At 43.3% G+C, this 16,505-nt stretch overlaps 1 protein-coding gene across 1 annotated transcript in view; it reads left to right on the top strand.

Moving 5' to 3' along the window:
- Positions 1 to 16,505, top strand: part of ALPK3 (alpha kinase 3) — a 57,569-nt gene that overhangs the window by 21,025 nt on the left and 20,039 nt on the right. The window contains exon 5 of the mRNA XM_027521899.1: positions 182 to 1,421. Within this exon, the coding sequence (XP_027377700.1) occupies positions 182 to 1,421 (1,240 nt within the window). The remainder of the gene's footprint in view (positions 1 to 181; positions 1,422 to 16,505) is intronic.

The raw sequence follows: 16,505 nt of genomic DNA on the forward strand, positions 1-16,505 counted from the left end.
GGTCTAATCCCTCCTAGAACAGCGTGGCCTTGGGCAGCTCCTACCGTCTTGCCAGCCTCAGTATCCTCAGCTGTGGTGAGGAGTGGGGGGTGGGGTGCACTTGAGGCAGGGCTGGCAGGGGCAGGACTCTGGCTATGGGGATGGGGGGCTTTCACCTTCCACTTCATGCTCCTGCCTCTAGGTGTCGAGAGGAAGATGCTGCCATCTATCAGGCCTCTGCCCGGAACGCCAAGGGCATTGTGTCCTGCTCAGGGGTCTTGGAGGTGGGCACCATGACTGAATACAAGATCCACCAGCGCTGGTTTGCCAAGCTGAAGCGCAAGGCTGCAGCAAAGATGCGGGAAATCGAGCAGAGCTGGAAGCACGGGAAGGAGGCTGTGGGCGAGGCTGATGCCCTGCGCAAACTCAGCCCTGACCGCTTCCAGCGAAAGCGGCGGCTGAGCGGGGCCGAGGTGCCTGTCCCCTCGGCCCCTGCCCGGGAAGTCGAAGATGGACCCCTAGTGGCTTGGCAGGAGGGAGACACCGAGCCTGGTCAGCACCCAGGTTTGGGCCTAATCAACAGTCTTGCTTCTGGAGAGGTGACCACCAATGGGGAGGCTGCCCCTGAGAACGGGGAGGATGGAGAGCGTGGCCTGTTGACCTACATCTGTGAGGCCATGGAGCTGGGGCCTCAGAGAGCTCCCAAAAAGGAGTCTGGGGCCAAGAAGAAGAAGAAAGACATGGAACCTAAGCAAGGAGTGCGGAAACCAGAGATGGAGAAGGCAGCTCAAAGCCATCGTGCCTCGGAAAACCGTTTCCCCAGTTCAGACAAGCCTGACTCCCGTGGGACACAGGGGCCCTTGGACGTGGAGCAGTTTCAGACCCGGCCCAGAGGCAGGGCTGCCCGGGGGCCTGGATCCCCTGGAGCAGATGGCACCAGGAAGCCAGCCTCTGGTGCAGGTACTCCAGACCAGGCCCAGAAGACTCAGGCCCCGGCCCCTGTCCCAGGCCCAGAGCCGGAAGTGTATTTCTCCTTGAAGGACATGTACCTGGAGAGCACCCGAGCGGACCAGCCCCAGATGGAAGCAGAGGCCCAGACCCCTCGGGGCAGAACACCTGGACAGAGGCCCTCACGTCGGGAATCCAGCGAAGCTGGAGGTGAGAGGGGGCCTGCTGCCCCCGGCCAGCCTGTGCCTTCAGCCCCCCAGCCAACCAGGCCCTTCAACAGGAAGAGGTTTGCCCCTCCGAAGCTCAAAGGAGAGCCCACTGCCAGCAGCAAGCCTGATTCCTCCCTGAGTCAAGATTCGGAACCCGGGGCTCAGAGCTCGGGGAAGACTCCATGCCAGACTTCTGCCCAAGTGCCCACCCCCCCCGCGCGTCGGAGACACAGCACCCGGGACAGCCCCCTGCAGGGACAAGCAGGCCCCAGCGCTCCAGGCAAGGTACATGTGGGTGTTGGGACCTGGAGGCCGCTTGGGGCACTGACCTCATGGAAACTGTTGCTGTAACAGCTTGGCAGCCAGTGAGCAGTGGGATATTTATAGAAGGGGGTGGGGTGGGGTGCTAGCCAGGAACAGGGACCACAGGCCTGGCCCCTGCCCCAGGCGGTCCCCAGCTACCAGGCATGTGGGCAGCACAGTCTGACTGTGACCATCTCCTCCGATAGCAGGAATGTTCACTGCCAAGCGATGATGTCCCAGAGCGAGGTGGAGGAGGAGGATGTTCTTTGGGGAGGAAAAGAAGGGGGAGACCGAGGAGTGGTCTGTGGTGGGCAGTGGATCTTACCTGGATGCTTATTAGAAGACTTAAAACATATCCAACATCCAGAAAATTCTGGCTTAATCTGGGTTTTTATCTGAGATTTTGGAGTCAGGTGTTACCTGTGTGCAAATCTGACTATCCTCAACGTTGTGTGATCTTCAGCAAGTCATAAAACTGTAATAAAAATAACGCCTACTTCATGGGGCTGTTGTGAGAATCAGAGTGCTTGGCACAGGGCTTGGTGCATATTAAGAACAAGACAAATGGCAATAGGTTTAAGACATTCCAGTGGTGGGAGGTAGAGGCAAACTGTCTTACCTGAGAACAGGAGTGCTGGTGTTTTCCTGGGGATTCTGGTAGCCAGTTGAGGAAAGAGGTCTTGTGTGGAGATGGGGAAGGGACATGCACTCTACAAAGAAGGAGGCTGGTGGGTGACAGCTTAAGGAGTTTGATAAGGGAGGGGAGGGTGAAGAGGGAGGGGAGGAGCAAAACTGAGGGGATTAACAGAAAAGAAACTGTTTGTCCCATTTGGTCAATGTTTCATGTTTCAGAGGCACTATTTCCCAGGAGTTTGTAGAGAGAAAGGAATGTTTTATAGAGGGGCAGAAAGAAGACAGTATTTCTTATGAGTGGCAGAAAGCAAAAGTGTTTCAAGACTGGAGATGAGGGACTTTCTCCCTCACCTAGTGGCTAAGACTTCCACTGTGGTCTAGTGGCTAAGACTTCCACTGCAGGGGTGCAGGTTTGGTCCCCAGTCAGGTTGGTTAGGGAACTAAGATCCCACATGCCATGTGGCCTAAAAAAGAAGAAAGAGAATTTCCTAAACTGAATAAAAATGAAAACACAACATATCAACTTGAAAAAAAAGATTGGAGGTGGGTTGTGTAAAATAGATGGAGTACACTTACACTAAGAAATTGTTGGTTGGTTGTCTGAAATTAAATGTAACTGGGTGTCCTATATTTCTCTTTGCTAAATCTGGCAACCCTAAGTAGAGACAGCATTTTGGGGGAGCTAAGATGAAATTGTTTCTTGGGTCACAGGAATGCAGGAGCATGGGTCTGGGGAAATGGGGAGCAGCTGAAAGCAGCATTTCACAGGGGTCGAGGCAGAAGATGGAAGGGTGAAGGGACAGACGTGAGGTACATGCTGCTGCAGGACCTCCAAGGGTGCAGTGGGGAAGGTAAGGAGAACTGGGAGGAGCTGCCTCTCCCATTGAAAGGACTTTCAAAGAGGTAGGAGGGAGCGCCAGTTTCTAGGGTGATGAGAGGAGATGTTTTTATTTCAGTGGGTGCTGAGATTAGTCTGTGGGGACAGTAGTTCAGAGGTCTTTGGAGTGGAGTGAACCTCAAACCAGACTCTGGAATCTGTTCATGACTCTCAGCCCCTCATGCCTGGTCTCATGAGATCTCAGCAGCTGGAGTGGTGAGCTCCTAGTGGCCAGATGGGGCCACTCCATGTGCCTGACAGCCCAGAGGCTGGACTGCAGGCCATACTGTAGGGATGGCCCTCATGGGCCCCTAGGGAGCACATTTGGGACGAGATCAGGCTGGTGGCCAAGTCTGTGAGTGAGTCTGGCTTCTCCACCCACAGCGGTGGGGAGTACCACAGCCAGACGGCTGCATCCTCCTGGCAAGGCCTTCTCCGAGGTGGGATGAATGGGCTAGGGCAGCGCAGGGCAGGAGAGGCTGTCTGCAGAGGTTCTGCTGTGGCCACAAAGAGCTTGTGTGGCTTTTATTTTATTTTAATACTTTAAAAAATTGTGGAATGTATCATCATACATGTGAAAAATGCATATAATGGCCATATGTATTCTGAAGATGTTGCTTTTTAGTAGCTGAATTTGATTGGTTTCTCATATTCTCATTCTACCAAATCACTTTAGTTTTTGATAATGAAAGGAAAACATGGCCATAGTAAAATATGTGGGGGAAATTCTAAAAGGAAAAAGTGAAAACTCATCTATAAGTCTGCCATCCAGATATCTTGCTGTATCTACCAATCTTTTTGCATATGTGTTTTATTATTTTTTTAATTTAATTTACATTATTTTGATTAGTTTTATATTCTGCTTCTTTTACTTCTCATTATTTTATGAGCATTTTCTAATGGTTCCTTAAAGTTATCTGGAAAAGTTCACTTTTTGTGGTTATGTAAGATGCCACAATATACATATTTTAACCATTTCTTCAATAGTGTTTATGATTTTCTTCCTTATTCCAAGGTTAGTTAAGCATATATCTATATTTTTATAATTTTTATTGTTTGAATTCCTTTATTTGACTTATACATCAGTCTGGAATTGATTCAGGTATATAGCATAATATCAGTTTCTAGCTCAACAATAAGTAATTTCCCCTCATATCTACCTTAAATAGTCAACCTTTTCTATTAGTTTGTGATTCTTTCTTTATAAACTACCCTTATACCCACTAAAGTCTATTTTAGTTCCCATATATACATCTATCATAATCCATTAATCTATTTGTTGATTCTTACAACAGAATGATCTCATTTAATTATTGTAGCTTTAATTTCTGACAGAGCAACCCTCTTATACTTCTTTTAAACATTTTTGAAGTTATTCTCTCTTATTTATTCCTCTAGGAAAACTTAGAATCGTTGTTTGAATTTTTCCAAACTCCCAGATATCATTGTTTTTTTTTTACCTTGTATCTTTATATTCACCATTAAAAAAAACCCACGCATTTTCAAAACAGTGATGAATTATTTTTAACAAGATCAAAAATATATTAAATCCTTTTATGGAAGACTAGTCAGATTTGAATTTTAAATGGTCTTTTAGTAAAATTTGCTAGGCATATATTTTTAAAGAGCTTGATTGAGGTATGATTTTATACCAGTAACAGTCATCTATTTAAAGTGTACAGGTCAGGGCCGCCCCTGATGGTCCAGTGGTTTGGACCTCCCCTTCCAGTGCAGAGGGTACAGGTTCATTTCCTGGTCAGGGAGTTAAGATCCCACATTCCTCTCGGCCAAAAGACCAAAACACAGAACAGAAACAATAAAGTGTACAGGTCAGTGCACACAATTCAGAGTTGTGCAGTCACTCACATAATCCAGTTTTAAAACATTTCATCACCCTAAAAAGATTCTTGTTCCTTTTTGCAGTTAATCCTTGTTCCCACCCTGAGGTCCAGGCAACCACTAATTTGCTTTCTGTCTCTCTACCATTGGTATTCTGATTGAGATTGCATTAAATATAAAAATGAATTTGGAAAAATCAATATCTTAATATTTAGCTTTCTCATCTGGGAGCATAGTATTTCTTTCTGTCATTCAAGCCTTCTTTTTTAATTAAAAAAAATTTTTTTGGTGACCCTTCACAGCTTGTGGGATATTAGTTCCCCTTTTAAAAGTGCCCTAACCTGAGATCTTTTCTGAGCCTGGCTCAGAACTCTGGAGCTGAGGTATAGGAGTGTGGGGATATAGTCTGAGGGGATCCTCTGAGGGGATGGTATTGACATGAGGAGGCTCTGCTGAACGCCTCAAGACCTCACAGTACCTTACGCCCCGCACATCCTGAGGATGATCGTCTCAGTACATGGAAACTCCGCTCCCACCATCAGGGCGCTTTGGTTTTCAGAGCCTACATGAATATACGTATTTTCTGAGAACTGTTGAAGGAAGGAGGGATTGGGGAGAGACATGATCGTTGCTTAAGGAATTATCAAATAACTCAAGGGGATTAGACTTGCTCCAAACCATAAGCTCAAAGAGTTTGTGGTGAGTGTTACTACTATAGGTTTCCAGGGGTGAAGTGTGGGGCGGTATGTAGTCACGAGGGAAGGCATCTGGAAAGGGGCCAGACTGGTTGGCAGCATGTATAGGATTCATCACTAGAAATATCATAGTAGAAAAATACCCAATACAATTTTTTAATATAAAATAATGCCCATAATATCCTCAGATAAAAATAAAGTAATGGGTGAAAGAGAGGAAGGAACACATTCTGGGAAGGACACATAGCCTGAAACAAAGGGAAGGTGGTAGGCTAGGCCAGGAACTCACACCTGCTTGTCCTAATCTTAATGCCTTGGTGCATTTAAAGCCTCGCCACACTTTTTCTTTTCTGTGTCTTGTGTTCTGCTTTAGTTTGTTTAGCATTAACTGTAACATCCTTCAGGCTTGGACGTGAGACAGAAAGGGGAGAGAACTAGCACTTGCTGAATATTAGCTTCCAGTAATGCTGGGTTAGATAATTTAGACCAACTCTCCTACTGAGGGCAACTAGTAAAGTAGAGCAAAATATAAAAATGTCTGCTTGAAGGCACTGGAGAGCTAACAAAGTGAAGAATCGCTTTGCAGGATCTGGGATAAGATGGGAATCCATAATGGTGAGCCCCAGCACTTGGTGTAGCTTTTGTCTTGGGGTTGTTTGTCACTCCAGGAGAGACGAATGAGACATTCAGCAGTGTTGCAGACAGCCTCAAGGAACTTGGGAGACCACAATTGGAGCCCATGGTCTCAAGAGTGGTAGCCCTGGTAAACCCTCTGGTCTTTGAGCGGGGAACCCTGAAGGTTTGTACCATAGGATTAAGGGAACCAGAAGCAAATTACCCTCACAGGGACTGAGGCTTAACTCTGAGTTACCTGGGTGACCAAGAAATATCTCGGTCCCTGAAGTTAGGTTAAGGCGATTCAAGATACTTTGCCCCCCAGTGCCTGGGTGTGCATGCAGCACCTGGGAGAAACAAACAGAAATCACCTGGAGGATGATAGCATTATCTTAAGCCTCAAACCATTTCTGAAAAATGTTTCAAATGTAATATTCGGCACCTAAATGATAGACAGGCACACAAAGAGAAGAAAAAAAAACCATGAACATGGGGACTTCCCTGGCCAGTCCAATGGTTAGGACTTGGCACTTTCACTGCCATGGCCCCAGGGGACTAATCCCTGGTCAGGAAACTAAGATCCTGCAAGTTCAGTGGCACAGCCAAAACAAAACCCAGATATAAAGCTTACTGGATCACCAGAGCCGAGGGGCAGATAGATGTTCTGATGGGAACAGCCTTAAGGTGACACAGAAGGAAGCTGGACAGGGCTGGCCAGAGGCCTTGAAGTTGCCTCCTGTGACACTTGAAGGTGTGAGGGGGCAGGAACTCAGCCTGGCTCAGCATTCTCTGGGGTGTGAGCCGCTCATAGTAGGATGCTTATTTACTGGGACGTTAAAGGCCTGCTACCTAGTTTATGTTACCAATTGCCTGTGGTGCCACTGAAATGATAGAAATCTGAAACAATCTCGATATGAATCATATACTTTTGCTTTTTTCCTGATAATGTGCCAACAAGATACAGTTATCATTTTCCTGAAGAAAATGGCTTGATTTTCCCCTGATTCTTGTTAGGGAGGGCTGGGATGGAAACTTCTACATTCCATTTGCCTGGGAGCAGCCAGACCTAGGTTCCCTCCTAGCTCAGGATCCAACACGGACAGGTCTAGAGAAAAGACTCTTCTCATAGAATCACTGAGAGCCAGGCCAGGGGAGGACCCAGCAGTCACCAGGTCCAGTGGCCTTTCATGGAACTCTATTTTTGAATGAACTGCTCTGAAGGGGCCTGGAGTCACCTGCCTGGACTCTTGATGTATATAAAAGTACTTTATTTTTTGGTTTAAGTAAGGTTAAGCAATGTGCCCAGGACCACATGACAAGGGATAGCAATACTGAATCCAGAACTCAGGGTGCCTGACTCTCAGTTGTGGAGTCCCTGTTCTGCTTCATAATGTCACTGCCTCTCACCTGCCTCCCAGCGGAGGAAAAAGAGCAGCATGAAGAGGCCAGAACCTCTGTGAAAACACAGAATGACAATAAGGAAGGTACAAGGAACTCCTCCTGTGTCACGTTTGGAGATGAGGTGGTTCCCTCACACTGTCCCCAACACACCAGGTACCACATTCTCTCTGAAAACTTCCTGGAGCATTTGCTTACCTAATAGGACTGTGAAGGGTAAAACCCACCATTCAGTTTATCAGTCTGACCTTATAAGTCTTATCTTCCTGGAAGATTTCCTTTTTTAGCCACTCTTTCCTGGCTAGATATTACTCATCTTTAGATCTCTGTTCTCATTTCATTTCCTGATTTCCTAATTTGATTGATATTTCCCTGTTATAATTCATAATTAACCCTTTATTTTCCTTCCTATGCAATTAGCAATTACATAAAAACTATTCAAATTATTTCTTCAATATCCATCTCTCCCATCAACAGTAAGTGCCATGAGGCCAGAACTGTGTCCATCATTGCAAGGTCAAGCACAGAGGTTGGCAAACTATAGCTTGGGGGCCAGATCTGGCTTGCCGCCTGTTTTTGTATGAACCAAGAGCTGAGAATACTTTTTACACTTTTAAATAGTTGGGGAAAATATCAAAAGAAGTATATTTTGTGATGTGAAAATTATATGAACTTCAAATTTCAACGTTCATAAATAAAGCTTTATTGGAACACACACACACACAAAGAGCAAATAAACAAACGAAAAAACAACATAAAAAAGAACCAGCAAAAACAGCCACACAATGTATTCCAACTTTTGGAATGATCAGACATGAACTAAAAAACTAAAAACTGTACATCCTATATTTTAAAAGATAAAAAGTTAAGACTGAAAATTTCAGCAGAGAACTAGAAACTATAAAAAGTAGAAAAGACTTTAAAATGATGCAAACTAGAATTCCAGAACTAGAAAATACAATAACTAATGTTAAGTTAGCTATTGTGGTTATGGTAGTTCCAGTTCTGGACGAGACGGAGTGAACACCATCCACCCTGTATCCCCCACTGATTGCAACTAAAAACTTGGGCAAGTCACCTGGTGCAGCTATTTGATGACTTTGATAAACAAATAGTAGCAGACAGACTGAGGAATAAGACCAGGAATACTGGTCAGCACTACTGATCAGTACTACTGATTTGGCAATGTTGTTGTTCAGTCGCCAAGCCCTGTCCAACTTTTTGTGAAGTCCAGCTTCATAGACTGCACACACCACACTTCTCTGTCCTTCACTAGCTCTTGGAGTTTGCTCAAATTCATGTCCACTGAGTCAGTGATACTATCTAATCATCTCATCCTCTGCCTCCATCTTCTCCTTTTGCCTTCACTCTTTCCCAGCATCAGGGGTTTTTTTCCAGTTAGTCAACCTCTTCAGATCAGGTGGCCAAAGTATTGGAGCTTCAGCATCAATCCTTCCAATGAATATGCAGTGTTGATCTCCTTTAGCATGGACTGGCTGGATCTCCTTGCAGTCCAAGGGACTCTCAAGAGTCTTCTCCAACACCACAGTTTGAAAGCATCAGTTCTCTGGTGCTCAGCCTTCTTTATGGTCCAGCTCTCACACCCATACATGACTGCTGGAAAAACCATAGCTTTGACTGTGTAGACATTTGTTGGCAAAGTGATTTCTCTGCTTTTTAATACTGTTTCTAGGTTTATCATAGCTTTTCTCCCAAGAAGCAAGCGTTTTTTAATTTCATGGCTGTAGTCATTGTCTACAGTAATTTTGAAGCCCAAGAAGATAAAATCTGTCAAATCTCCTACTATTCCCTGGCCTGGTCTATGCAGTCAGAAACTCAGAAGGAAGCACCAGTATAGAGAGAGATTCAGGAAAAGCCCTTCAAGACAGGCCTGAGAAATAAGAGAGGTAAGAGAATGGTGGAGAATGTTTCTCTCTGTTTGTGGTCCCAAGAGGGTGGGATCAATTTCTGTTGTTTTTTTTTTCTCTTCTGGATGTCTTCCTTGATCCAGGACAGGGACTCATGTGTGAAAGTATGTGACAGAGAAGGCTAAGTGAAGCCTAACTATCTGGACAGAGGAATGGAAAAGGTAATCCTAAGGACTCAGGAAGTAAAGGGTAGATCATGGGGAGGAAGTTTTGGGAAAGTGACTTCATAAGCTGTTTATAAATTCCTGGGCTTATTTCCAAGCTATTCATGCATGGATCTGATTCTGAACATTGTATACTGAAGAACTAAGAGGGACTTTCCTCAAGGTTCAGTGGTTAAGACTTTGTACTTCCAATGGAGGTAACATGGGTTCAATCCCTGTTCGGGGAACTAAGATCCCACTTGCCTCTGGAAGCAACCAAAAAAACCCACTAAGAGACCATCATCCAAGTCCCAGACTGGCCACTGGGTGGCACACACACAGATCTGAATAACACTGTAAAGACTTTGAAAATGGAACTGAATTGAAACTACGATCACAGAAGGTTGAATGGAACTTGGAGCCTGACTACAACCAAGTAGATTGTCTGCTGAGACAAAAGTATTAACATCCTCTACAGGATTTATTCAAGAAACCAGAATCTCATAATATTCTAAATGTCCAGGATATAATGAATATTACTTGGCATATGAGAAAATAAGGAAGATCTCAACATGCATGGGAAAAGGCAATTAAAGGATGACAATGTCAAGATGGCAGATATGTTGGAATTCTCTGACTTTAAAGCAATAACAAAAAGTAAGGGTGAGCACTCTGGAAATAAATTGAAAGATAGAAAGTCTTGGCAAAGAAATACAAGATGTAAAGAACTAAATATTAATTTTAGAACTGAAAAAATAAAATAATTGAAATAAAATGACTTGCTGGTTAGGCACAACAGAAAAATGAGGACGATAGAAAATAATGTACTTTGAAAATAGTTGAAATTATTCAACTTGAGTGAGAGAGAGAAAAAGACATGAATAGAACCTCAGGCATCTGTGGTACAATAGCAAAATGTCTAAAATTCATGTCCTTGGATACCCAGAAAGAGAGAAGAGAGTGTGGTGCAGAAAAAATATATGAAGAAATAATGGCTGAAAACTTCCCAAATTTGGCAAAAAAAAACAAAACCCCACAAACTTACAGATCAAGAAGTTCAGCAAACCCCAAATAAGAAACACCCACATAATTCCATGCCAAGGAACAGCATAGTCAAATTGCTGAGAACTAAGGACAAAAAAACAATAAAATCTTAAATGTAGAAAAAAATGATGCACTGTTTCTAGGGGAGCAGTAACTCAAATGACTGCAATTTCTCATCAGAAACAGTGGAGGTTAAAAAGGAAGTGAAATAATATTTTTTTTTAATTTTTTAAAATTTAAATTTATTTACTTTAATTGGAGGCTAATTACTTTACAATATTGTATTGGTTCTGCCACACATCAACATGAATCCGCCACGGGTGTACACGTGTTCCCCATCCTGAACCCCCCTCCCCGTACCATCCCTCCGGGTCATCCCAGTGCACCAGCCCCAAGGATCCTGTATCAAACCTGGACTGGCGATTCGTTTCTTATATGATATCATACATGTTTTCATGCCATTCCCCCAAATCATCCCACCCTCTCCCTCTCCCACAGAGTCCAGAAGACTGTTCTATACATCTGTGTCTCTTTTGGAAAGTTTCTTCTGGAGACCCCATATTGTTGGATACTGTTTTGTTGTTGTTGTTGTTTTAGAAATAATATTTTTTAACTGCTGAAAGAAAAGACTTTTCAATCGATAATTCTATATTCAGCAAACATATCTTTAAGCATTGAAGGTGAAAGAAAGACATTCCAAGATAAAGGGAAACTAAGGGACTATGTCACTAGCAGACCTGTTTTTAAAGAATTGCTAAAGTAAAATTTTCAGACAAAAGACACATATACCGGAAGGAAACTTTTAAATATCTGGGTAAATGTAATTATTTTTCTCCTCTTGAATTCTCTAAAATATGTTTGAAGGCAAAAAAAATATAACGATGGTTTTTAATGTATGTGAATGTAATATTAATATATAAAGAGGGAGAGGATAAAGGGACCTATGTGGTGGTAAGATTGCTTCATTTCACTTGCCATGGTAAAATGTTTACTTGGAGGAGACTGTGGGAAGTTAAGTGTATGTATTGTAAGCCCTAGAGCAATAATTAAAATACTATACAAAGAAATATAGTACATATCACAACATGTAAATTTAAGTGGAATACTAAGAATTGTCAAATAATCTACAAGAAGCCTGGATGGGGAAACAGGAAGAAATAACTGAAGTAACAAATAATAAAATAATCGATATTTAAGTCCAAACATCTAAATAATTATATTAAACTTAAGTGATCTAAATACATGAAGTGAAAGACATAAATTTTGAGACTGGATCAAAAACACATTCCCAACTCTGTTTTTTACAAGAAATTGACTTCAATTCCAATGATAAAAATAACAGGGCTTCCCTGGTGCCTCAGTGGTGAAGAATCTGTCATGCCAGTGCAGGGGATGGGTTCAGTCCCTGATCCAGGAAGATCCCACGTGCTGTGGAGCAACTAAGCCTGTGCACCGCAACTATTGTGCCTCTGCTCTAGAGCCCAGAAACCACAACTACTGAGCCCATGCGCTGCAATGACTAGAGCCTGTGCTCCGCAACAAGAGAAGACACCACGATGAGAAGCCTGCACACTGCAACTAGAGAGTAGCCTAGGGCAGCAACGAAGACCCAGCATAGCCTAAATAAATAAATAAATAATTTTTAAAAAGTAGAGTAATTGAAAATATATGTAATGCCAACACTAAGCAATGGAAATTTAGACTGTTTATGGCTCAGATGGTAAAGAATCTGCCTAAAATGTGGGAGACCCAGCGTGGATCCCTGGGTTGGGAAGATCTTCTGGAAAAGGGCGTGGCTACCCACTTCAGTATTCTTGCCCGGAGAATTCCATGAACAGAGGAGCCCGGTGGGGTACAGTCCATGGGATGGCAAAGAGTCAGACACGACTGAGCAGCTAGCTAACACATTGACTTTCACATATTAATATCAGACAAAGCATGTGTGTGCCTGCTTGCCTGGAATTCTCCAGGCAAAAATACTAGAGTGGGTTGCCATGCCCTCCTCTAGGGGATCTTCCCAACCCGGGATTGAACCTGCATCTTTTGCCTCTCTTGCATTGGCAGGCAGCTGCTTCTTTACCGCTGTACCACTGGAAAGCCCCCAGACAAAGCCAACTTCAGAGCAAAGAAAATTACCAGGAAAAAATAATGAATTATGTAATGATAAAAGAGTCAATTCAAGAAAATGAAAATGAGTTTGCCCCTAACAACAGAGCTTCAAAATACATGAAGAAAAGCTGGCAGAACTAAAGGGAGAAACAGACAAATTGACAATTAATAGTTGGAGACTATATTTAAAAACTCCTCTCAATAACGAATTGAACTAGCAAACAGTAAGAATAGAAAAGAACCAGGGAACTTCCCTGGTGGTACAGTGGTTAAGAATCTACCTGCGAGTGCAGGGGACACAGGTTCAATCCCTGGTCCGGGAAGATTTCATATGCCACGGAGCAACTAAGCCCGTCTACCACAACTACTGAAGCCCATGTGCCTAGAGCCTGTACTTCACAAGAGAAGACACCACAGTGAGAAGCCCATGCACCTCAATGAAAAGTAGCCCCCACTCTCCTAAACTAGAGAAAACCCAGGAGCAACAATGAAGACCCAGCACAGCATACGTAATTTTCTTTTTTAAAGAGTAGAGTTGAATAGCCTTATCAACCAATTGGATCTAGTAGCCATACAGAATACTCTGTGTAGCAACAGCAGAATACTTACTAGTTTCAGGTACATTAAGACCTTCACTATAATAGATCATATGATGGGTCATGAACGTTAACAAACGTAAAGTGATTGAAATCATACAAAGCATGTTCTCTGACAAAAATGAAATAAAAGTAGAAATCAGTGATGGAAAGATAATAGGAAAGTCTCCAAACACTTTAAATATCACACTTTTATGGGTCAAATAGGAAGGCCTTTAAATCAATTGGGAAATATTTTGAACTGAATAAAAGTGAAAATACAACATCTCAAAATTTTGCTGCAGCTAAATCAGTGTACTGAGGAACATTTATAGCATTAAATATTTATTTTAGAAACATGAAAGGTCTGAGGTCAAAACTCTGAGCTCTTGTATTGAGTAACTAGAAAAGAAAGAACAAAATTAACCCAAAGCAATCAGAAGGGAGGAAACAGTAATGAAAAGAGCAAAAAACAATGAAATTGAAAACTAAAACTATGGAAAAATAAACCAGAATCTTATTTGAGAATATCGATAATATTGATAAACCTCTAACAAGTCTCACAAGGGGAAAAAAAAAAAAAGACAAATTACCTGTATTCAGAATGAAAGAGGAGCTTGATTGTGGTGATCATTTCACAGTATATAGGTTAAGTCTTCCCCCTGAAATCTTTAGGGCTGCATGGTTTCACTGGAAATTATATCAAAGATTTAAAGATGACGAAGCCTCGATATGAGCCCTGGGTCTGGGTTTCATCAAGAAATAGATTCCAGGTCCTTGACACTGCCCAGCTCCATCCCTGTTAAGCCCTTGGCTTTGAATTCTGCTTCCCAAAACCAGCGCTCCAGGGCCATGCCCTCTCAGAAGGTGACAAGCCATAGTATTTGTCATTCAGTGGTTCATTTCTGTGAACCTCCTATATGCCTTGGCCTATGAACATTGCACAGGTAAATCAAACTGGTTCCTTAATCTCTGAGAATTTACAGGGAAGACAGAGAGACAAGATAGCAAATTAAAACTGCTAATGTTCTTCATGATGAAAAAGCTTCCAGAGAGCCAGCTAGTTTCACCCCAGCTCACACAAGTTTTATTTTTAAGAAGTACGTGACATTCCTCCTCAGATCTCTACCCAGTTCCAGATGCAGACACACACACACACACCACAGTGTTTAGAGACATCAACCTTTATAGTTATCGTGCACCAAGTCTAACCCTGGACCTGAGCTGGGCCCTCTTCGGAAGGGAAGAGTTCAAAGATTAGCAGATGAAACGTGTGCACGAAACAAATAACTGCCACAGAGAATGAGGGTACAATGATAGAATTAGGTACATTTGCCATGGGTACATAGGACAGGAAGCCACTTAAATTTTTAGGGATGGAGAAGGGAGCGCAAGGGCTTCCCTGGTAGCTCAGCTGGTAAAGAATCCACCTACAATGCAGGAGACCCTGGTTTGATTCCTGGGTCAGGAAGGTCCCTGGAGAAGGGATAGGCTACCCTCTCCAGTATTCTTGGGTTTCCCTGGTAGCTCAGATGGTAAAGAATCTGCCTGCACTGTGGGAGACCTGGGTTCAGTCCCTGGGTTGGAAGATCCCCTGGAGGAGGGCATGGCAACCCACTCCAGTGTTCTTGCCTGGGGAATCCCCATGGACAGAGAAGCCTGGTGGGCTACAGTCCATGAGGTCACAAAGAGTCAGACACAACCAAGCGACTAAGCACAGCACAGCACAAGGGAACTCAGAAGTCTTCAGAGAAGAGAAGAAGCTTGAGGGAAGTCTTCAGGGAAAAGGAGTCCTACCGGTGAGCAATGTCCAGCAGAGAAGAAACAAAGTGATTATAAAACAGCACAGTAGTCAGTATGGTATCAGTGCTATAGGATGGAGGAACCCAAGAGATGAGCCTGGAGAGACAGACCTGGCTCTCCTGCTGAAAGGCCTCACTGATCACACTAAGGCCTGTTTACTTATTCATTTTCATTCTTCATTAGCTTTTGTGGAATATGTGTCATAGGCACATGGTATAAAATTTGTAAAGTATGAGAAGTATTTAGAGAATATTAAACCTTCACCCTTTCTCTACTGCCCCCACTACATTCCTCTTCTTGAAGTCAGTTGCTGTAACTGGTATGCTGAGCATCCTTCTAGATCTGTTTTCTGTGCATTTACAAGTATATGTGTCTGTATTTCCCACACACGGGTGGTGTATGATATTTTCTGTCCCAATACCTTGCTTTTTTATTTGGATATTTATTTTACTTATTTGGGATGTGGATGTACCAGAATTCATTGAGTTAATCCCATATGGAAGTAAGTTAGATCATTTCTTGCTGTTTTTGTAGTTGTTCAGTCACTGTCACATCTGACTCTTTTTGACCCCATGGACTGCAGCACGTCAGGCTTCCCTGTCCTTCACAATCGCCCGGAGCTTGCTGAAGCTCATGTCCATTGAATCAGTGATGCCATCCAACCATCTCATCCTCTCTTGTCGCCTTCTCTTCCCTCAATCTTTCCCAGCGTCATATCTAGTCTTTTGCTATTGTAAACTATACTGCAACAAATATCCCTGTATGTATGTCCATTTGAACATGGAAGTATTTCTACAAACTCCTAGGAATGGGATTTTGGGGTCAAAGAGTGTGAGTATTTTCAGTTTAAGTAGGTAAAGCCAGATTGCTATCTGTGGAGGCTGTGCTGATGCCTGTTTCCTCACACCCTGGTGGGCAGAGAGTATCCTTCAACTTCTTGCTGTATTAGGTTGGGGCTTTTAGGCTTTAACCTGTAAATGATGATAAGTCACTGGGAGGCTTTTAAGCAGGGGAGTGTCACAATCAGATTTATATTTCGGAAAGATCAGTTGGGCTGCAAATTTGTAGAGGCAAAGACTAGAGTCAGAGACACCAATTAAGAGGCTTAGGCAAGACAGAATTGTTGGCAGCTTAGATTAGGCTCTTGGCTGTGGAGACAGAAGGGAATGGATATTGAGATAGTGAAGCTGTAGGTTCTATAGGACTGATCAGTTTAGGGGTGAGGGGGAGTGAAGATAGCTTTAATCAGCAGTTCCATTCATGGGACTTCCCTGGCGGTCCAGGAGTTAAGACACTGCTTCCACTGCAACGGGTGCAGGTTCGATTCCTAGTCCAGAAACTAAGATCTCACATGCTGCAAGGCAAGGCCAAAAAAATTAAAAAGTTCTGTTCACATGAGCCATGTGT

The sequence above is a fragment of the Bos indicus x Bos taurus genome, chromosome 21 (genome assembly GCF_003369695.1).
Source record: "Bos indicus x Bos taurus breed Angus x Brahman F1 hybrid chromosome 21, Bos_hybrid_MaternalHap_v2.0, whole genome shotgun sequence".
NCBI lineage: Eukaryota > Metazoa > Chordata > Mammalia > Artiodactyla > Bovidae > Bos > Bos indicus x Bos taurus.